General features: G+C 41.1%; 1 protein-coding gene across 18 annotated transcripts in view; it reads right to left on the bottom strand.

Moving 5' to 3' along the window:
• Window positions 1-23,075, bottom strand: part of zmiz1a (zinc finger, MIZ-type containing 1a) — a 257,416-nt gene that overhangs the window by 4,194 nt on the left and 230,147 nt on the right. For 14 of the 18 annotated variants that reach the window (XM_048616226.1, XM_048616234.1, XM_048616231.1 and 11 more), the window contains 9 exons: window positions 22,032-22,212; window positions 19,353-19,563; window positions 14,511-14,616; window positions 12,239-12,399; window positions 11,917-11,984; window positions 10,321-10,389; window positions 8,496-8,743; window positions 5,950-6,113; window positions 3,924-4,160 (listed from right to left, as the gene is read on the bottom strand). In XM_048616226.1, coding sequence (XP_048472183.1) covers window positions 3,924-4,160; window positions 5,950-6,113; window positions 8,496-8,743; window positions 10,321-10,389; window positions 11,917-11,984; window positions 12,239-12,399; window positions 14,511-14,616; window positions 19,353-19,563; window positions 22,032-22,212 — 1,445 coding nt within the window. The remainder of the gene's footprint in view (window positions 1-3,923; window positions 4,161-5,949; window positions 6,114-8,495; window positions 8,744-10,320; window positions 10,390-11,916; window positions 11,985-12,238; window positions 12,400-14,510; window positions 14,617-19,352; window positions 19,564-22,031; window positions 22,213-23,075) is intronic. The other 4 variants (XM_048616233.1, XM_048616235.1, XM_048616241.1 and 1 more) reach the window with 2 other exon arrangements.

Here is a 23,075-nt window from a genome sequence, read left to right as displayed (position 1 = left end):
ACCCAATTAACAGGCCAACTTGTTATATTGCACTCCTCCCTTCAACTTAAAAGCAGGTGATTAACCTTTGGGGCGGACTGGATGTAGTCTGTTCTGTAAGTGAAGTGGTAGTGTCCGTACCTCTGAGTTAGAAGGCCTGGGTACAAGTTCCACCTGCTCCAGAGGTGTTATAACATATCTGAATAGGTTGATTAAAAATATCTGCAGCATATTCTGATCACAGCACTATACTTGGCAGCACTTGAGTGAATAAAGTTAAATAACAACCGAAATAATCTGGGGACTTTTTAAGATGATCTGATGGTGCAAGCCACGGTCCATTTGGGTTCCATCATGAATCCGGTCGGCTCAAACCGCATTCCAAAGTTGCCCTTTTTCACTGGCTAACTTTTTCTAATTTAAATCCCCATTATTAGATGGAGTCATTGATTATAGCAAGGCATGCATCACCTGTCATCCAATCTGCCAAAAGTAAACATGTAGGTGCAGCAAGCAGTGAAGGCAGCAAATGCCTTCACAGTGAGATGATTTGCGTACAGGAGTAGGGATGTCTTGCTGCAATTGTACAGGGCATCGGTGATACCAGACCTGGAACATTGTGTGTAGTTTGGTCTCCTTATCTGAGGAAGTATGTTCTGTCTATGGATGGAATGCAATGAAGGTTTACCAGATTGATTCCTGGGATGATAGGACTGATGTAAGTAGAGAGACTGGATCTGTCAGGACTATATTCACTGGAGTTTATAAGAATGAAGGGGAACCTCATTAAAAAGAAAACTATAAAATCTGAACAGGACTAGGCAATGCAAATGCAGGAAGGATGCAGGGAAGTCCAGAACTAGTGGGTCACAGTCTAAGGATATGGGAAAGTTACTTTAGGACTGAGATGAGGAGAAACATTCACCCAGGGAATGTTGAGTCTGTGGAATTCTCTGCCACATAATGTGGTTGAGGCCAATATATTAAATGTTTTCAAGAAGGAGTTAAAAATGGAGTTTTTAGGGCTAAACGGATCAAAGGGTTTGTGAAGAAAACAGGAACAGGGTAACCGAGTTTCATGATCAGCTGTGATCGGGCTGAATGGTTTACTCTTGCTCCTACTTTCTATGTCTTTATGTTTCAATCATAGAATGGCAAATATTGGCTATGAAGAAACAGGAGTATTGGAGCTGCAAGTGAAGAGGTGAACGGCAACAATAATGCCATGGTTTTGCCTCGACTTTTACCTTGTGTTCTATTATACAAAGATATTATGTTTTGAGGAGGTTGGGTGATAAAACTTTTAGTGTTGTATGTGTTAGTTACAATTCCAAACTTAGCAAGTATTGTGCGAATGTTAATAAATTCACATTTGGATGTTCATTAACATTCCAAACTATCTCTGCTTTTTCACAGCCCTCACTCTCAAAACATAAGCATTTTATGTCTTCCTTTCAAAATAGCAGCAGAAATTTCAAAGATTTCTCAAATTTATGGTAAATTTGAGGTATATTTATTGCAAATCCTGCAAATAATTTAAATTTGTGCAGATGCATCCTGTTACCCAATTGAAATGCTTCTACCATTAGTCTTTTTTATCAAAAAAAGTGAGAATGCCCATTTTGAATCTGAACCGAATTCTGTTTTGTGGAATATTTTGGCTGTTCTGGGTGTTCAAGAATTCACTATCTGTTGGTGCCAGCCATTTACACTAGACAAACTCAGTAGCAGTACAATACATTCACTCCATATTCAAAGTGGGATTTTTTTTTTTACAAGTGGGACCGTTTGTTTAAAATTAGAACCCACTAGAAATAATTCAACAAGGTCTCTTAATTGCATTGACACAAAGGAATTTAAAGCTGCAAAGTTTTCAAATGAAACATGCCTATGTGGTCAGTAAAAAAAGGCTGCTCATTGTAAATATATGAACTTCCAAAATAATCCATTTCAGATATTATTCATTTCACAGGAGGGGAAAACCTAACTTCTTGTTTGCTGATAGCATTAGTCCTTGATTCTGTCAATTGCTGAGATGGTATAAGCGTTAACAAATGGGACCATCTTGGGGGGGTCAGGAATCATGCAGTTGAAGATCTACTTTTCCTTAGGCAAATTGTATTTATGTAGCACCTTAAACATGCTACAACGGTGGAGGTCCGTGCAGGCAGTTGCAAATTAATGTGGGTGAATAGAGACTTTGGAAATGGATTTGAAAGCCAATTCTTGCAGTCTTTTTCCAATTGGCCTGCTGGCATTGAGCACACACCTTTAATTATAACTTTTAACACACATTTCACTGCAGATTCTTTGAGTTAACCTTCTCACGTGTAAAACCAGCTTCACCTGCTATAGGAAGTGCACAAGTTTCATCTCTGTTGTGGAAATTAAAATCGGCAGTTTCTACAAGGGGTGGTCAATTCTTAGTGTCAGTTTTAAAGCCAGGCATCAAGCTGAAAAGTTGTCCCATTGTCTGGGAAATTCAACAGTCCATTAAGCTCATCCAATTCACTGAGAAACTGGCAATATTTCAAACTGAAAGACTTGTACTAGCCACAAAAAAAAACATTTGCTTCTGTAACATGATCAGTTTTAAACCATTTTCGCTTCCTTTTTGTACTTACTAATGTGAGGAATGTCATTGGTGGGAAACAAAATGCCTTACTGCTTCACTTATTGGCTCTATCATGTGCACGTGTGGCCTAGGTTGGGAGATCAAAGTGTGGACAGCAACCTCAGAAGGGAAATGATCCAGATCTAGAGCATTTAAAGAGCTAGGGACAATGCTTTAAATTGCCCACAATTTGGTCAGCAGAGGTGATGGTGGTGGAAATCATAGCAAGGAATGTGTTGAAAACAATGAAGGCAAGCTAGGTCCGCTGGGAAAAACAAAAGGGAACAGCTGAGCAGTCACGTGGACAAAGTGAAGCAAAAGACGGTAAAGTGAGACAGCCAACCACATCCTGAAAAGAAGATATTGCCTTAGGAGGAGGGATGTTGAGTGGAATCAAGGTCTCATTTGACATGTACAATGACTGCATCTTGTGTAGCAGAGTTTATTGTTGAGTGTAGGGGTGGGGAGGTTGGAAATTCCCAAATCTAGGAACAGGGATCCGATTACTTTCACTGATTGTCTTAAGTGTTTCAGCACTTTGCACCCTCCACTTGCCCTGCACTACCACAGAGTTAAGTTTCCATTTTCCACAGCAGACATCGTTGTTGGCCTCTGAGAGGATCAAACTGGGCTGAACAATGGACACTGGCGCTGTGACTCTGTGCTGGCCACAAATAACTCAATTCACTTCAGGTAGAACATCCACATCAGTGAGTGGAGATTCACCCCCCTCATGCCGAGGTGAGCTCAGGCCAAGGGTCCGTGAGGCCATTCCACCTCATTCCACTATTTAGATCCTCAAGAGAAAAACTGGGCCTACTCACTCTGACATTAGTTCTTAATAATCAACATGCCCAGAACCAGTTCATGACAGGTGACCCCTGCATTGCTTTATAAATACCTTCCACCATGTTCAGTTTAAAATAAGCATTGGTTCAAAAACAGGTCATGTTAAGAACATTTTTGTGGTACAGCCAGCCTTTCAATTGTATGTTTCATAAACATCATGGTGCATTTCTGGGCCTCTGCTGTTCTCAACGGACAATATTCATGATCAAGGTGAACCAATTGTTGTGTCCCTGACCTCTTTGTCTTTTTCTTTCATTGTATAGCCATTTGGACACATTTTATACAATGAATCAAGTCATTTCTTCAAAATAGACAGGTAAATGAGGCAGCCAAGCAAACTTCTCCCTTCCTAGGCTGCTGCAGTACAAAGTAACACGTGAAAAATGTATAAAACAATGATGTTGACATGAGGCGCTTTGCTGTGCCCAGAATTTGCTAGCAGTGGATGGGGCAGGCAAATGAGAGCATGACGCACACTTACATCCAGTGAGGGTTCCGGCATGTCGGACGTTCCCTGACCACCAGCCTGACCTTCCAAGGTGGAGGAAGGGCGAAAGGTCAGATCACTGTGCGGATGGTTGCTAGAACCAGCCTGCCGGGGCTGCTGGCTAGGATCACTGTGGTGTAATGGCTGCCCTGACTGGCTGCTGGGGTGAAGTGCGTGCAAACCTTGCTGCATGGAACTATGGGACTGATCAGTACTGCCAGGATGAGGCATCTGCGAAGGAGGAAGCAGGAGAGAGTGAGGCCACAAGGTACAGTGCTCAAGATGTCTGAAGAATGTTAATACCAAACCCAGCCATTAGACAGGAGAGAAAGCCAATCCCCACTTCAAGAAATTTTGAATCTCACTGGAGACTTAGAAGGAAATCAACTCTGCAGCATTAACTTGCAACATCTAACCACTACCATACCTTGAATATTTAAGAAAACCTACCCACAACTGGAGAGAACAGCATCATCTAAAGACTCACTCATTGTGAACATCTCCCAATGTTACCACTGAAGCTCTAGATGCTTGCCTCTCTCAGTCACCATCAATGTTACCTCACAATAGCACATAATGGGTCATTTTAAAGAGAAAGTATCCTTGTCGTTTGCTGGAAATGAACTTGCAACTAAAACCACTGCCCCAAAAGCGATACCTTCCTAAACCAATTTTAGAGGGGACATGTGAGAAATATTAATGGTGATCTACCTTTGAAAATAATGTTTAGCAAATAACATTGTAAAAATGTTATGGAGATTTTCCTGAACCTTTGCTGTGCAGGTTCTTGTATTTAGTCACTGTGGGTAGGAATAGAGAAAGAAATATGGTCTCTAACACAGATTAGCTGTAATGCTGATTAAAAGTACTTGCTTTAAAGATAGTCTTTTGTTAGTCACTCCTTGTGTGTCACGAAATAAAAAGTCTTGTCACTCTCCTGTCCTGACTTGAACAACATTTTTCCCATTGGGCTCAATACTGCAGAGTTGAAGACATTCCCTGCTCCCAAATCCCCAACCTCTCTGAAAAACACCCTTTTTCCCCGTGTATATGAGCATGTGTGTTTGTGTGTATGAGTGTGTGGAGGTAGAAGCAGATTATTTTTTCAGGGAAGCTCCATTATGACAGCTGTAGCTTTCCAACATCAGAGGACAGACAAGCAAATACATCTCTGCCTTTGACGTGGTGGTGAGGAATGAAAGTTTGCAGCAAAAACCTCCATAAGCAACACAGTACCATCAGAGTCTTTTTATCGAGGGACAGACCGTTCCTCAATACAGTTGTCTGGTTAAGAGAATATGCAGGATCCAACCCAATTTTATTTTGGATGGGTGGGGCATGAACAAGCCCATCCAACAATACCAAAGGTATTGCTCAAGTGGGAAAGGTTGGGCTTCACCAGATTGGGGAGACTTTTTACGAACCTTCTGTTGTTTTATTTTTACACATTCTGTGTAAAAGATCGTCAACCTGGTAAGGTGACTTGTAACCGTCTGGCGCTCCCTGTGAGTGACAAAACAATGGGATGTTTGTAGCAACTTTAACGACATAAAGTGCTAGTTGCCCTTGTATTCCATTTGTGTGAAATAACAGTGAAATAAGCACAGACAAAAGCAGACCAGATTTGTATGGAGAGAGAAATAAAAACAAGGCAGATGAAAAATGTCAGTACTGTAGAGAAACATTCCAAGCCACATTACACACTCAGAAACACAACCAGACAGAAATATTTGCAGAGAGTTAATTAAAAGGACTTTGGGTGGCAAATTTACTAAGTTACTTTCCAATGTTTCCCTCTGGGATCATCAGCAGTGCTTTGATCTTTGCTGTATCTCACCTTCTCCCATTAACATAATTCACATCTGTGCTCCCTATCTGTCACAGGTTGGCTTGGAATACTGTCACAAGCACAGGTCCCCCACAATGGACACTGCATAGGCTGAATGCATCCCAAGTGCAAATGCAAAAGGTCATTGTTTGAAACAAAAGGGGAGAGACGCACACAAATGGCATCACTTACCTGGTCAGGCATGGAGTGGCTGAGAGGCTTGTCAGGAGTCATAAGGCTGTTGGGCATGTCTGGAGGGTGCGACAACTGGGGCCCATGCATGAAGTCGTTCACAGAAGTACCAGCAGGGTTGCCATGTGGGAAATCGAAGTTCCCATGGCTGGGGTAAGTGTTACCTTTTGGGAGGATTATGACAGTGTTATTAACAAGTCTGCCTTCTCAAAACAATCTGCATCCTGTTCAGGATTGAAGCTGGCTCAGAGAAATAGGTGCATCCTAAACAAAAACCTCAGCTCTGACAAAATGGAATATTAGCTTGCCCTCTCCTCCCTTGTGTTGTCAGTTGCAGAAATGAACATTTCAAGAGTTGGACAGAAACTCATGGGCTAAATGATGCAAATCTCAATCATTTTGGAAAAACTCAGAACATTCTTTTTTCTTTTAAAAAAGCCACCAACTAATTTTTTGTCACCTCCCAACAGTAAAATCAAAGTGTGACATGCTGGAATCAAATTTCACTTCCTCTCAGTCCACAGCTCTGAGCGGAGAGCGCTTTGATACTTCGCATTAAGGACTGTTAATATATCAGTTTCTGGGTGCTCTACGGTCTTGTCAATACCACAAGATAATGTGGCCATCTCATATTTGACAGTGAAATGCTTAGGTTTTGCTCTGTTATTTTGGGTTTCTTTTCTCTTGCACATATTTATGAGGCAATGACATCCTTCAGCTACCTTACTTATGCGGTTACATAAGCCCACATGTGGTCTGGTGCATAAATGGATCTCTTTACACTGCATCCACTACACACCAGGATGCCTTTGGTTCAATTTACAGCTGACAGCCAGTACAGCACAACATTTTTAAGAAAACACCTCTCTCAGTAGGCAGGCATTGCTGGATGGGCTAGGATTTGTTGCCCATTCTTAATTAGCCTTGCAAAGGTGATGGTGAGTTGCCTTCTCGAACTGCTGCAGTTCATGCGATCTGAAAGTTAAATAGCTATTGATATAAAGGGAGTTCAAGCATTTTGAACCAGCCACAAGGAAGGAATGGCAATATAGTCCCAAGTCAGGACCGTGATTGGCTTGGAGGGGTACTTGCAGGTTGTGACGCCCCTACGCATCTGCTGCCTTTGTCCTTGTTTATGGTGGAGGTTGCAGATTTGGAAGATGCTACTGAAGTTGGCTTGGCTATTTGCTGCAGTGTATTTCATACATGATACCCATTGCTGTTATTGTGTGTTGATGGTGGAGGGCGTGAATGTCAAAGGCATGGATTGTCTTGGAGGGCGTTGAGCTTTTTAAGCGCTGTAGGAGCTGCACCCATCCAGGCAAGTGGAGATATTCCATCACCTTTGTGAACTGAGGCAGCAGTCAGGACTCTACAAGTTGTTCCTAGTGCTCTTAAACCAATGAAATAAAAAAATGACTAGGATTCCTGCTATATGATGCCAATCAGACATGGAGGCTAACTGAGCACAACTGTGAGCGTGGCTCTTATATATCCACAGATCATTCAGCCTGTTGGTGGTCATGTAAAGATCATATGCCTTTAACATATTGTACATTCACCACGATTCTAAAATGCATAAGGTGGATATGGGCAACAAGACTCATCAAGTGTCTTCCATTCATAAGTCGTAAACAACATGTTCTACCGGGAAACACTCCATCCGCCCAATTCATTGCCTGACACATTGATAGAAATAAAAAAAAAATCACTGATTCCCCATTGTCACCACTCAAATCAGGCAAAACTGCAAAATATTCAGCCATCCTCACACTTCTGTTTAATTCTTGCTGTTCTCCAGAGCAAAGGAATCACATTGCGACAAATACTTCTGACACTTTCAATCTATAGTGAAAACCTCCCAGTAGCCAAGCCCAATTACAACAGATTCAGCTCTGTTTTAAAGGGGGTCTCAGCCTCAATTACAATTGTCTAGGCATTACATACACATAGGTCAGCACCTACTTACAGATGTCAGACCTATCAATTGGGTGCATTTGCTCCTCAGAATGACATTGCACCTTTATGCTACTTAGAGTCAGAGTTTTACAGCATGGAAGGAGACCCTTTGGTCCATAGCCTTGTATGCTATGGTGCTTCAGTGATCATCTAACTAATGACCTACTTTTCATAGTATCTCGAAATCTACCTAAAGTGAATCTCTATGTTTGAGATCCAGTCTTGAATTAAGATCCACTATCTATTTTAATGTTTATAACGTTCTGGAATCCAGCTGGAAGATGAAAGTTGCTCTCCTTTGGGCCAGATTGCAATGTCTATCTCTGCGTCTGGTACACTGGGACTTGGAATGAAAGATTCCAACAAGCAAAATACACTCACACTAATGCTTTTGACACATACAAAAGACACATATTAACCTGCAGAATGAAAAAATAATAATTCTGTACAGAATACACAGTTGAGAAGAACTTAAAATAAAATCTCTTGACAACAGCTTTATTCAGTACCCCAGCAAGCTGGAAAGATGCAATGCTGATGATATGTATGGATGAGTAATTAAATTCTAAATTCATAGTGGAACCTACCTGGGTTGCCATATTCATTGCCACTGCTGCCTCCCGGTGGTGGAGGTAAGGAAGGGTATGGTGATGGACCGGGTCCCAGAGCTGCAATCATCTCCATGACATTTGGCATAATCATTTGACTGGGACTCATGGTTTTAAACCTCTTGGACAGTGGGCCATCTGGGTCATCTTTGATGTGAATGTCAGACTTCAATGGAACTGGTCTCCAACTGCATGTTGGATCAATGGTGACCTCTTCAAACTCTGAGCTGGAGTGATACAGAGAAGATTTAACAAGCAGCTACTGCAAAATATTTAAATTAATTTCTTATTTCCTGCAGATACCTATCACTTAACAAATGATAAATGTCTTGTGTCTTATACCAGCTGACCTTTAACCTTTTGACCACAGGAAGATCATGCTAGGTTCTTCTGACCTGGAAGCAGGAAATTTATGATAGCACTGGTCTCTAATTGGCCTTAGATGAATAGACAGTTTAGACCACATCTGCAGAGGGAATACTGGATAATCAAGTTTAAAGAAAGCTAAAATTTGGTAGCTCAACACCCCAAATAGTACTCTCGATTACATGCGTCCAGTATCAGATGAGATCAGAATGTCTGGATGTAACTTCTCAAACAAACGGCATGGCAAATGTGATTTGTATTTGAGGGTAAGGGTATTTAAATAGCATGTTTCATGATTGCAAGATAGCACATGATCAACAAAGTAAATTTTGAAGACACAGCTGTCAATTTGTGAACGGCAAGATCCCACAAATAGCAATAAGCTCTGATACCAGATGATCCTCCTTGCATGCATGTTGTTAGAGAGATAAAGATGAGCCAGCACACTAGGAGAAGGCCCTTTGACTTTCTGGAAGGTGTTATGGGATCTTTTCTGTGTCCTCTTGGAAGGGTAACTGGATCTTCATTAAATGTCTCATCAACAAGTTGGTACCTCTGACCATGCAGCATTCCCTCAGTACTGCAGTAAAATGCCATCCTGGATCATGGACTGAAACAGCTTGACTCATGACTCAAAGCTCAAATTGTCACCACTGAACACTGGAGTTCTAACAAGAGTTTTCTTCATTTCGATTTTGAAAGGTTTCTTCCTATTGGGAACTTGCATTTGCCAAAACAAAGTACATGACTTTGCACTGCAACTAAAAGTTCAAGTTCTGCTTACTCAAAACATGCTTTCAAAAACTGGCAATAGGCAACAGAGTAAAAGGAGATCAAGTTAAATTTGGTTATGAGATGAAACATTCTAAGAGCGTCTGTTTAGGGTCTCTTCAATGGATTACATTATTTAGAAGGAAACATTGTGCTGTGCCAGACTGTGAGGGTGTCACTATGTAGTTTGGCAAACAAATACCAGAGCTGCTCAGAATTGGATGCAGAATTCAGGTTCAGAGTTCAGTTTTCCTTTAATGTGCTGGTTTAGCTGGTATATACCTGAACAAACACAGTTTCCAGCGAACTCGCACGTGCAATAGGTCAATCATGAGCAATACCAGGTAATAATAGATCGATCAATGATCTCCCCTCAGCCTTGAGGCCTGATACTGTAATGCTTGGAAGAACTCTGACACAACAAATGAGTTCCACGAGAGGAACACACAATACAACCTCAAAAGGTCAAACCTTCTTCACTATTAGTGGACAGCCATCTACCGTGTCAGGTGTAGTTGTGGTAGACATGGCTGCCATCGCCTCCACATATGGAAGACAAAAGCACCCTCATTTATAATTGTGGAACTCCTAAAAAGACTAGGCAGCTGGACTCGATTTGCTTTTCACAATGACCAGACAAAAGAAAACCACCTTAAGTAAAACCTACTTTTGAATATTGGATAGGATGCTCCACATGTACTGGTCAACTTCAAGTCCTTCCAGGAGAGCTGTTTTACTGCCATTGAAAGAAAAGAATATTGTCAGTAACTTCCTTACAAAAGTGGACACAGTTATCATTTCAGGATGAAGTGTAACAATCACCCAGTTTCTTTGAAATTAAAACTAGGAGTTTTGGTAGGGTGTGTAGAGAGAAGTTGATTCCATTCAGAGGGCTAAAAGAGGCTGATATGGGGCAATTGGAATGAGGATTGGTTTTTCATGACCCACTTGTGATCTGGAACATTCTTCCTGAAGAGGTGATGGAAACAGATTTAGTAATAATTTCAAAGGCAAATTGGATAAACAACAGAAAAGTAGACATGAAGTCTGTGACAAAACAGCAGAGGAATGTGACTAATTGAATGGCCTTCAAAAAACTGGCACATAAAGGGCTGAATGGCCTCCTTTTTTGCTGCACAGTTCTATCTTTGATGACAGGAGAAAAATCTAAAGCCAATTCTCTGATGATGTTGGGAGATTTTTCATTTTCCAACTTTTTCTGAAGTGAATACAAACCCAAGATCAACCAGTGCAGTACACAGAGCTTCGCAGCTGAATGCAGAAGACTTTAGATGGAACATATAGTCTGGCAAACACCCAAAAACCTGCAGAATAAATATGCCCTGGATAATGTCAACAAGGGGGAAAGAATTCTTGAAAACGAAAGAGGTTTGACCATAATTGTGGTGCCAAAGGGTTAAACCAGGGGAAAGGGACTCTACAGAGAGGCAGCATGGACCTGATGGGCCAAACAGATGCCTTCCATAGCACAATGACTCCGCAACAAGGACTCTTTTGTTGTGAGATGTTTTACCTGCCACTGTTTACTGAATCGAGCAGGAAAGAAAAACAAACACAAGCAGAAATGGTCTCCGCTGTGTTTTACTCAAATCAACCTTCTGTGGGAATAAAGAAGTCTCTACATTTAACTGAGAATTCCCACGGGTAACTTTTCTGTGCAAACAGCAATTTGGATAGACCCACAGAGAAATAGCAAGGATTCTGTGCATACTGATGCCCCTTCTATTTTCAAGTAAAATGACACTTGCACTAATAAAGCATTTCATTTCATCCCTCAGAAAGTTAATGCACTGTTGTATCAGCAAACAGGACAAACTCCAGCAACATAAATAACTAGTTAACTTTATTTCAGTAGTGTTGAAGGAAGGAATGGTGGCTAGGATGTCTGGGAAAATTTCCTGCTCATCTTAGAATTGCACCATGAAATCTTGGAAAGGCAGACCCAATCTGCAGTCTGTCTCACAAACCAACACATAGCTTTTGAGGGAAGTTTTTAGCGTTATGTTTTATCCAATCAAGCTATGCAAGTACAAGTTATTGTATCTAAAAGGAAGCAATATTTAAAAAAAAGCATCCTGAAGCAGCAAACAAACATCATGGCACTTCATGTGTGAAGATGCACAATTCTCTTACAATGGCGGAATCTCTTGCTCCACAGATACTGCCAGATATTTGCTGTTTTAACTTCAGATTTCCAGCATCTGGAGTATTGCTTTTATTTTAGCTCAAATCCTTTACTTACTTGCAAACAGGGCATCTCCATGTTCCCCTCTCACAGTTCAGTTGCAAGTACGATTCCAAATCAAAACACTGTAGGAACAAGGGAACATGACATAGAAAATCCTATCAATGCATATTGCATAGAGCGTCTGGAACATTAGTCAAGATTAGACAGCTAGCAAATTTTCCACACTATGGGTTCCTCTCAGTTAGTCAGCACTCCAGTTTTAGGTTTAAGTTGGTAAACTACCCTTTCAGACACAATGAAGCTCTCACTTAACAACCACTTCAGCATTAAATGACTTTCAATACACAGGGAAGGACAAGATGGTGGGAATACTAACCTGTACATGTTTACAGTCATGGCCTCTCGCTGGTAGCTGGATCCGCCTGAACGTGATGGGACACTTCAGAGATACCTTGATCGCTGTCTGTTCCACTCCATCTTCTCCATTTAATGTAGCACTGCCCGAGGAAGCTGCCACACTGCTAAAATTCCTTTTTACTGATTAACAAGATGGAATTTATCAGCGGTGCCATTGTCACAGATGCAGATGCAACATTCTCTCAAACCAAATGCACCTTATATTCATGACAACGAATGAATTGACTGTCAGAATTCTGCATTATTACAGTAACCACCTTATTCAAGTACCTGACATCTCACTCATGATCTTTCAATTTGAGTGTGGTTATTTAAAAGCATAATGTTGGAGAGAAATCTGAAGATCTCTTCCAAGCGACAAGTGCTGCCAAAATTGGGGTTTGTGTGACATTTCTCTGGTCTCTCACCTGGCAAGAGGCTAAGGGAATGACCAAAGAGTCTTAAAAAAACTCAGTTTCTGTCCCAGAGCCACACAGGACCATATGATTCCAATTCTGATGTGGACTTTTGGGTCAAGCAGGAGAAACAATTTGGCGACAATCTTCTATCCTGACAGTAATGCTAGTTGGTCGTGTATGTGTGTGTAAAATCTAGGTGACAGCTCAGATCTGCCACCCATGTCATTGTCAAGACCAACACTTGTATAATGGGCACATTGGTTCCTAGAGAAGGAAGACTGATGCTATCAAGCCAGAGACAAACTTGTCAACCATTACCTTCATGATGGGAGTTGAAATAAATTCTACCTAAAAGCAATTGTTAAGTTGTTGTCTAGCTAATAGCTCACTCTGCATTCTCTCTGCAGCAAACATATAAACACAAAGTGAAGTAAGCCACTATTAGCTTTGGCCTAGTCATATGGCATATATTTTCCACAATAGATCACCACCAGCCCAAAATTAGGTATCCTTCCTGTTTCTTTTCAAATTGCTCTCCTTTCAAAGGCAGACTCTATAATAGTCACCTTCTCTCAAAGACCTCAGGTTAGTCAGCTCTGATGTGAGACTGAACAATGGATTGTGAACAGCAACGGGGAACAGTCAGTCTTGCAAGGGGCCATTCAAATTGTCCGTAAGAGAAATCAAAGTGATTGAGTCTATGATCAACAATGAATAATTGATCTCTCTGATTTATGGCACACAAGTTGATGAGGTTATCCAAGAGCAAAATTAACACATAGGCTTCAATTTTCCTTTCTCCTTTGTGAAATGATCAGTGACATTTACTTGAGGACACCAACAATCCACAGCTGACGGAGTATATACGTTCTTCAAAAAGACTGTGTCTGTGTTTGCTTCACCTCAGACACTCCTTTCCCTTATCAAACAAAAATACCAATAGTTTAACACAGAATTGTTACAGGACGTTTGGACCATTGTGTCTGACTGACTGTCCAAACAGCATCATGGTTTAGTGCCTTTCTCCTACCTTTTCCCATATCCTTGCATATTGTTTCTCTTTAAGTAACCACCCTATTCCATTCTGAATGCCATCATTTGAACCTGCCTTCACCACACTTCCAGACAGTGCATTCCAGACTGAACCACTCAATGTGTGAGAAAGCTTTTCTCTCGCAGTGCATTTGCTTCTTTTGCAAATTGCTTTCAATCTGTGCTCTCTTGTTCTTGATTCCTTTCGTAAGCAGAAACGGAATTTCCCTATCTACTCTATCCAGCGCCCTCGCGATTTTGAAAGCTTCTGTCAGTTCCTTTCTTAGCCACCTTCCCTCTAAGAAGAAGCCCCTATCCCTCTGATGAATCCACTTAACCAAGTTTCTGATCTCCTTCCCCTTCTGCCCTTGTGTCACCTAAAACAGTGGATAAAGAAACTGTACATTTGTAGGTTTTCATTTTGGGAAGTAGCAAGGCTTCCACTGGGTTGAAGATAACAAGGTGTAGAGCTGGATGAACACAGCAGGCCAAGCAGCATCAGAGGAGCAGGAAGGCTGACGTTTCGGGCCTAGACCCTTCTTCAGAAAACTCCTTCCACTGGGTTTCCCTGAACCAATTTTCTCTCTGGTTACTTGGAATTATTTGAAAAAGCATCAAAAGAGCATGGTTATTCTGAAGACAAGCCACTGTATTGGGCAAGTCTAATAATCTCTGTTCATTCTGATGTCAATGTGATGAAAAGGCTTTTACCACTTTGCAACACGTGAGGCAGGAACTCCTGAAAAAATAAACAAAAAAACTCTATATCCATTTTGTAAAATACCATCCCTGTCCACCTACTTTTTGTGATGCAATGTTCAGCAGGAAGAAGCCTTTTCTTCAACAAGCCTTGAAGCACGGAGCGGACTGATGGTCTATGAACTAACTGAAGTACAAACAAGTGCGACTGTAAGGAGAGAGAGAGAGATAGAGATGGGATCAGTGACATTCAGGAAGCACAAGGATCTTTTTTCCAATAAATAATGTCAGATTATTCCCCAGGCAACAAATGAAGCCGTACATCTGTAGAAATCTATCACATATGGTCCTTTCAAGACAGTTAATGCGATACATGATTCATAAATCTGCAAAAAAGGAACTGCCTTGTCCAAATTTAAATAAAAATCTGATATTAAATGTGTAGCCAGCATCCCTTACTTTGCACGCTGTGTGTAAACTATTTACTGATACAAATGAATCCATCACAACACCATTTGCTCCCCAAGAAGATTTTCTTTTGGCAGGAATTTTTCTTTGTCATTACTTTCTCACGTGCCAGCACACTTCTGCCTCATTGGGCATGGTTGAGATTTTTCAGTATTACCAATGAGCAGCAGGAACAGAAGCAAAACAGTTTTAAAATTAATCATCACAGGCAGTCTCCACATTATTTCTTTATTTAAAAGTTTTAGGAGCATACATTGCACTTGCAAGCTCAAGGTGTCGGATGTTTTGAATGTGGATAGATAGTCATTTCATGTCTTCTGACACACACAGATGTGTCCAAGTGCATAAAGTACAAGAGACAAAAGTAGAAATTTCTGGAAAAGCTCAGCAGGTCTGGCAGCATCTGTGGAGAGAAATCAGAGTTAATGTTTTGGATCGAGTGACTCTTGCTCAGTTCTAGAGAAGGGTCACTGAACCCGAAACGTCAACTCTGATTTCTCTTCACACATGCTGCCTGACCTGCTGAGCTTTTCCATCAACTTCTATTTTTGTCTCTGATTTACAGCATCTCCAGTTCTTTCAGTTTTTATGTATAAGTAAAAGTGCTGTACTATCCTTGCTGTAAAGCTACCACATCACCAGTAACCAACTTCAGGCTGTATTAACTTAAGTGGACTAGAGATCAGTGACTAAAGGCTTAGGTTAGATGAAACAAAGCTTAGCAACAATGTAGTATATTGTGCATAATACACTGTAATGCTCTTTACATTATAAGACATCATATGATCCAATGAGCCACAAGAAATACAATGAGGGAATAACCATGAGTGACTAATAATAAAACTGGTACATGGTGGATAGCACAAGTGAAATGTGCATGCAGGATAAATTTCATAAGAAGTAAAACACACATGTTTATTGTCTCTCTACTGATCCCTCAAATTTTTTTACCCAATTCATTTTCTGTCTCTGATTTCTCAACAATAAACCCAAAAGGGTACAGAAATGATTTACAAAGATGTTGCCAGTGTCGCAGGGTTTGAGGTATAAGGAGAGGCTGAGTAGGCTGGAGCTATTCTCCCTGGAGGATTGGAGGCTGAAAGGTGACATATAGAGGTTTATAAAATCATGAGGGGCATGCATAGGGTGACTAGCCAAGGTCTTTTCCCCAGGGTCAGGGAGTCCAAAACTAGATAGCATAGTTTTAAGGTGAGAGGGGAAAGATTTAAAAGATACCTAAGGGGCAACTTTTTCGTACAGAGGGTGGCGGATGTATGCAATGAGCTGCCAGAGGAAGTGGTGGAGGCTGGTACAATTACAATATTTAAAAGGCATCTAATGGTACATGAATAGGAAGGGTTTGAGAAGAATATGGGCCAAATGCTGGCAAATAGGACTAGATTAATTTAGGTTATCTGTTTGGCATGGAAGAGTTGGACCGAAGGGTCTGTTTCTGTGCTGTACAGCTCTGTGACTCGATATCCTACGATTTCTACATCATATAATGAACAGGGTTTTTCTTTTAACTCTCTGTTACCTACACTTAGACACCTACTTTTACCACTTGTATTTTAAATGAGAAATTAGAATTTTCCATGAAAGTGCAGCCAAAGATATGTGAAGATTGGATAACTAACAGGAAGCGGGCAGTCGGCATAAATGGGTGTTTTTCAGATTGTCCTGATGTAGAGAGTGATGTGCTACAGGGACCTCAACTGTTTATAATTTAGATAAATGAAGGGACTAAAGTTTTGTTGCCAAATATGCTGAGGCATCAAAATAGGTACGAAAGTAACTTGTGAAAAGGTCATAAAGAAGCTATAAAAAGTAGGGTGAGTGAATGGGCACTGATACGCCAAATGGAGTATAATGTGGGAAACTATGAAATTGTTCATTCTGGCAGGAGGAATAGGAAAAGCATAGTATCTAAATGGTGAGAGATTGCAGAGCTCGGAGATGCAAAGGGATCTAGGTGTCGTTTGTCTATACATTATAAAACGTTAGTATGCAGGTACTTGTATGTTATCATTTATTGTGAGGGAAACTGAATACAAAAGTAATGAGGTTGTACTTCAGTTAAACAGGCCTCTGGTTGAGGCCACATCTAGATGCACTGTGTACAGTATCGGTCTCCTTATTTAAAAACGGATGAAAATGAGTTGAAAGCAGTTCAGAGAAGAATTATCAGACTAATACCTGGCATGGAATTTTTTTTAATACTCATTTTTGAGATGTGAGTGATGTTTGCTGGGCAAGCATTTATTGCCCATCTCTTGTTGCCCTTGAGGTGGTAGTGATGAGCCACCTCTGGAATTGCTACAGTCCATCCGGTGAAAATGGATTCATGATGCCACTAGGGAGGGTTTCCACGATTTTGACCCAGTGACACTAAATGAATAGTGATTTATTTAAAAAGTCAGGATAGTGCACAGTTCAGACAGGAACTTGCAGATGGTGGTATCCCAGTTTTATGCCACCATTGTCCTTCAAGATTGAAGTGGTCATAGGTTTGGAAGTTGTTAAGGAGCCTTGGTGAATTTCTGCAGTGCATCTAGTAGGTGGTACACATTGATGCTACTGAACTTCGATGGTGGAGGGAGTGAAAGCTTGTAGATACAGCTCCTATCAAGTGGGCTGCTTTGTCCTGGTTGGTGTCACGTTCTTTTGAGTGTTTTTGGCAGTTACCCTCATCCAGGCAAGCAGGAAGTATTCTATCAGAGTTCTGACATGTGCCTTGGGGAGTCAGGCGATAAGTTATTTGTTTCAGAACTCCTAGCCTCTGAGACTATTATCTTACGAAGAGAGGTTGGACAGACCAGGCTTATTTCTACTGGTGTTTAAAAGGGAGGATGTGATATGATTGAAAAGATCATGAGGGGTCTTCACCACAGAGAATGTTTTCTCTTATGGGAGAATATTGAACTAGGGGTCCCTGTTCAAAATCAAGGACTACCCATTTAAAACAGATGAGTTGAAATTCTTCCAAAGAGGGTTGTGAATCTTTAGAAATCTCTTCCTGAAAAATGCTATGGAAGCAAAGTCCTTGAACATTTTTAAGGCAGAGGTAGGTAGATTTTTGTTAAGCAAGAGGGTAAAAAATTACCAGGGGTATGTGGGACCATGGATTTAAAGTTACAATGAGATCAGCTATGCTGTTAGTGAATAGTGGAATGGACTTGATGGGCTGGCTCCTGCTCCAAATTTGTATGTTTGCATTTTGGGGCACAGAGCCAATTGCTAATGTTAAAAGATGGAGAAAATTCAGCTGCCTGTTTGTTACACACACACTTAAGTTAACCCAAATTTCTTTGTTGTTTCTACTCATTCATCAATCACTGTGATAGGGCATGTCTTGAATCATCTTGATGACTGTGTAAACAATGATTTCTTTTTCTGCCGGTTTAAAGTGGGCATAAAATTTATCCCAAATTTTATGGGCTTATGAAAAGAGATTTTTGTTAAAGCAATTTTCCTTATTTATCCTTGGTGAGATCTGGATTGAGTTTTCTGCTGCTTTGAATGTAATTTTTGAGGAATATGTATGAATTAAATTACATTAACATTTGGAAAGCTTCCATAATTGCAGAATCTTAAATATCTCCTGTGCACAAGGTGCATGGATGATAGTTAGATGGCTTCAAATTTTGATTTCCACACTTAAGGAGAGATGCATGATCTTATTTCTGTGTTTACCCTAGGAATTGTTTCAGCTGATTTTTACTTTTCCTCAGTTTCTTAAGATTGGCAGAAAATTTGCGAGTAAACTGCCGCCTGCATAACAAAAATCATAAAGTTCAAAGTAGAGTTCTGAGTACATCTCTGCAGTAGAAAACTCCAGGCTGCTGTGACTGTGTAAGGAGCACTATGTCACAATGCAATACAGGGAAAGAATAACTTATCAAGTGGAGAACTTGGCAGATGGTGGAGACTGGTAGCCCAGATGGCATTAAGCTGCTGAGCAAATAAGGCAGCAGGAAATTCTCCATGAGCACTGATATGATGATTAGTAGATTTGGAACTGAGATAATCATTCACGAGTGTGGGACTGTCTCTACTATACAAAAACATGCTTCACTCTGACATGCAATCATTTTAAAGCATTGTCATTTTAAAACGGTTGCTGTAAATCTCAAAACTTCCAAACTGAACTTATTTTTCCTTCCAAGGAAGAATGCTACTTGGTGGCAAAGTCTGAGTGGATGCTGCACAGCACAGTGCCAGCTCAAAAACAATGTTTCTTACAGCTGTTTCCCAAGCCCACAAGCATGGGCCTGAAATGGAGAAAGGAGATCAGAGTCCAACTGTTCCTAAGGCAAACTCATGTGCACCTTCGAAGTACATGGAAAGACCTTGGAGCAGATAATCAGGAGGCCTACAGGCCTGGCAGCTTAGTGAAAAAGACATACCAAAAACAAAAGGAGATATTTTATACTAAGACACAAATTAGGACAAAGTAAGAGATTTGATCATACTTACACAGCAACAAGCAGTGACTGTGATCTGGATGGTGTTCCTTCCTGGCTGACAGACATGCTTCAGATGCAAAGGCTTGTGAGAAGTCTTGTTGTCACCTCTCTCAATGGTGAGGGGTGTGGCGTTCACACTGACCTGGACAGATGCTGGCCAGTTGGTGTTCATCTGCCGGTCTTCATGGTGATAACATTTAAACTGAAGCTCCAAGTCAGACCTGTAATAGATTCAAATAAATTGCAGAAATCAAGCACAAAATTACACACCAAAGCAACACACATTCAGCACACAAAAAAACCGCTTGCAATCCAGTGTGGCCGCTATTCCTTCATGCGGACTCAATGCCACTGGTTCCATTAGAGTTATCTTCCATAAAGCTGGAGGTTTTGAAGGGATCCAGTATCCTTCTATCTTGACAGCTGAGAATACCTATAAAAGATCTTACAATTTTTTCAAAACTTCCAGCATTCTGTCCCCATCTTTCCTGATATGATTAGCTCTCTCCAAATATTGCAGATGACTGGGATCTCTCCAGTACGTTCCATTATTCATGTGCAAGCTTTACTAGTATGGTCAGCAGACTGGACAACGTTTGAGCATCACAATTGAGTCAAAATCTAGCAAAGTGAACCCAAGAGATTCAAGGTCTCCATCTCTCAGCTACTCATCAGGTAATCGTTCTGAGTCGCTGTTCTAACCTGTGTTAGTGCTGATAAATGTGTCTGATTCACATCAGTATAACACCACATCACATTCCAAATCAGAAAATGGTAACAGAGAACGCGAGGAATTTCTTCCGCTTCTCTCGACATCCACACTCAACCAGAGATTTTTTTCTTTACTCATTCAAGGGAGGTTGGGCAAAGCTATCATCGACTGCCAGTTCCCAAGGAGTCACCTTCTTGAACTGCCTACAGTTGTGTGAAGGAGCCACACCATTAGGCTGGAAATTACTATAGCTTTTCATATCTTCCAGAGGGCATTTAAGGGTCAGCCACATTACAGTGGTTCTGGAGTCACATGCAGACCAGGAACAATCATCAGATTTCCTTCCTTAAAGGATACAAGTGAAACAAAAGGGGCTTTACAGCAATCTAAAGGCTCATGGTCACCATTACCGATTCTTGCTTTTTCATTCCAGATTTATTTAATTTAATAATGGTGAGGCGATGGCCTTCTGGTATTATTGCTAGACTATTAATCCAGAAACTCAGCTCATCTTCTGAGGATCGAGGTTCAAATTCCTCCATGGTACATGGCGGAATTTGAACTCATTAAAAAAAAATCTGGAATTAAAAATCTACTGGATGACCATGAAACCATTATCGATTGTCAGAAAAACCCATCTGGCTTATAACTGTCCTTTAGGGAAGGAAACCTGTATTCCTCACTTGGTCTGGCCTACATGTGACTCCACACCCCCAGCTGGTTGACTCTCAAGTATCTTCTGAAATGGCCTACAAGCCACTAAGTTCAAGGGCAACTAGGGGTGGGCAATAAACGCTCATCTTCCTCATGTTCCTTGCTGGGATTAGAACTTGTGTCTCTGGATCAATAGCCCAGGTCTCTGGATTACTAGACCAGTAATAAACAGCATGCTCCCATGCCTCGTTGTTTCCACTTAATGGGCAAAAGGACTGCGATACAACCCAATTTAGTGCACTGACAAGACGGATGTCAAACTGAAAGCAACGTTGACATTTGCACCATTTAAACTATTTAGATTAATGCTGCTACAAAATAGCAAGAGAATTTCACATAAACGTGCCTGTAAACTGGGATTTCAGTATGACTTCAGCAGCTTCTGTCCTACAATGATGAAATATCTCAACTCTTTTAAAAAATTTAGATGATAAGTCGCAGCCTGAGTATCTGGTACTGCTCCAATAGTCGGCTTGGTTTAGTGCTAGCTCTCTTCCTTCAGGATAGAAGATTGCAAGTTCAGGCCCAAATCCAGGCCTCAAACACAGCAGTTAGACTCTCCATTCACAGCAGTCCTGATGGAGTGGCTTTTTTTTTGAGTGAGATGTGAATAAAATCAAGCCCCCTCATCCTATTCAGGTGGATGTAAAATAATCCATGGCACCTACTGGAAAAGGAGCACAGGAGTTTTTCCTGGTGTCTTGCCATCCCTAGAACAGATTCACTGATCTTTACTGCAGTGCTCATTTTGACACTTTAGAGGCAAATATAGAAAAAAGGAGAAGCAGGCCATTCACTCCATCGAGCCTGCTCCCCCATTTAACATAATCTTAGTTGATCCTCTGTCTTAATGCCTTACTCCTGCTCTCTCTCTCCATACCCCTTGACACCTTTAGCCTCTAGAAATTAGTTCTTTGTTAAAATATATATAGCGACTTGGCCTCCACAGCCTTATGGAGTACAGCATTTCAGAGAGGGAAGAAATTTCTCCTCAACTCAGTCTGAAATAGTCTATAGTGTAATCCTGAAACCCTGGCACATTGTTTCAGACAGACCCTTTTACCTTGCAATTCCTGGCTGGGGAAACATCATCCCAGCAGCCAGTCCCGGCATAATTTTATACACATCAATAACGTCTAGCAGTGTGTAAGTTAATAACTGCAGGTGCTTATAAAACAATAGTGACTGTCTTCCAAACCCAGACAACCCCGAGGATGTGAAAGGCACCATCCAAATGCAAGTGATTTCCAGTCATGCTCTTACCTCCACATTAATGTCTGGTGCACTGACTGCCGCAGGTGGAAGACATGGTTACTGACTGCCAGGTTATGCTCCAATCGGAAGGGCTCCAAAACCACACCATCTCGGACTGGGAATGTCAACCGCAGCTCATCATTGGCTGAGACCAAAGAGGGAGAGAAAGTGTCAACTTTCCCTTTAGCATCTGTGACACAGTAAAAATGTGGTTTTCATATCATCACCAGATTTCACTTCATTGGAACAATTCTCTCTTTTTTCACATCCCCGGACTTTGTGGCTGTGCATCTTGCCCTGGGTGGGAGGGTGGACTACAGATCCTCTGCGCCAGAGGATTCAGCAGGACTGTCATAAATTTTACCCTAGCTGGGTAAGGAGGCAAAACAGTCCTGTTTTTATCCCTCCGCAAACCAGCTCCCCACCCCTCCAGTGTCCGCTAGCCTTATCCCAAGAATAGATATCTCCTGATCAAACTGTTCTAGAGCAGATGGGACTTGAACCCTGGGCCTGCTGGCTTAGAGGTAGGGGCACTACCACTGTGCCAAAAGAGCCCTATATCCTACATGAAACATTGTGAATACATGATTCCCATCTGATAAACTTCACTCAATGAAAGCAATCTGATCTGATTTGCATTTGACTCAGTCCATGCAAATAGACTCTTTTACATGCAAATCATGCACCTGACATAAACTCAGGAAAACACAGTGAAGTTTAAATGTTCAATGGAAAAATACACTGTGAAAATAACGCCACCGATTTTAAACAACATTTTAATCCTTTTGAGGAGGGGGGTAGCTATGGGTGTAAAACCTTCACTGTTGTATTTAGAGACGTAATTATCAAAGTTATGAACACAAGTCTACAGTCAGTATTTTTGACTGCAGATTGTCCCCAAAACTATCCCCCCACCACATAAACAGTGATGGAAATACTCCTAAACAAGTCACAACCAGTCAGTTTGAAAACCATTCCAGATGCTTCACTCTTCATGTGAAGAAACTTGTTCAGCTCTCTGTTCTAAAATTAGATGCACGACAAAAAAATTCT

The sequence above is a fragment of the Rhincodon typus genome, chromosome 34 (assembly GCF_021869965.1).
Source record: "Rhincodon typus isolate 14 chromosome 34, sRhiTyp1.1, whole genome shotgun sequence".
NCBI classification, from domain to species: Eukaryota; Metazoa; Chordata; class Chondrichthyes; order Orectolobiformes; family Rhincodontidae; genus Rhincodon; species Rhincodon typus.
Note: the sequence above shows the minus strand (reverse complement) of the source record. Positions and strands in the feature narration are given on the sequence as shown.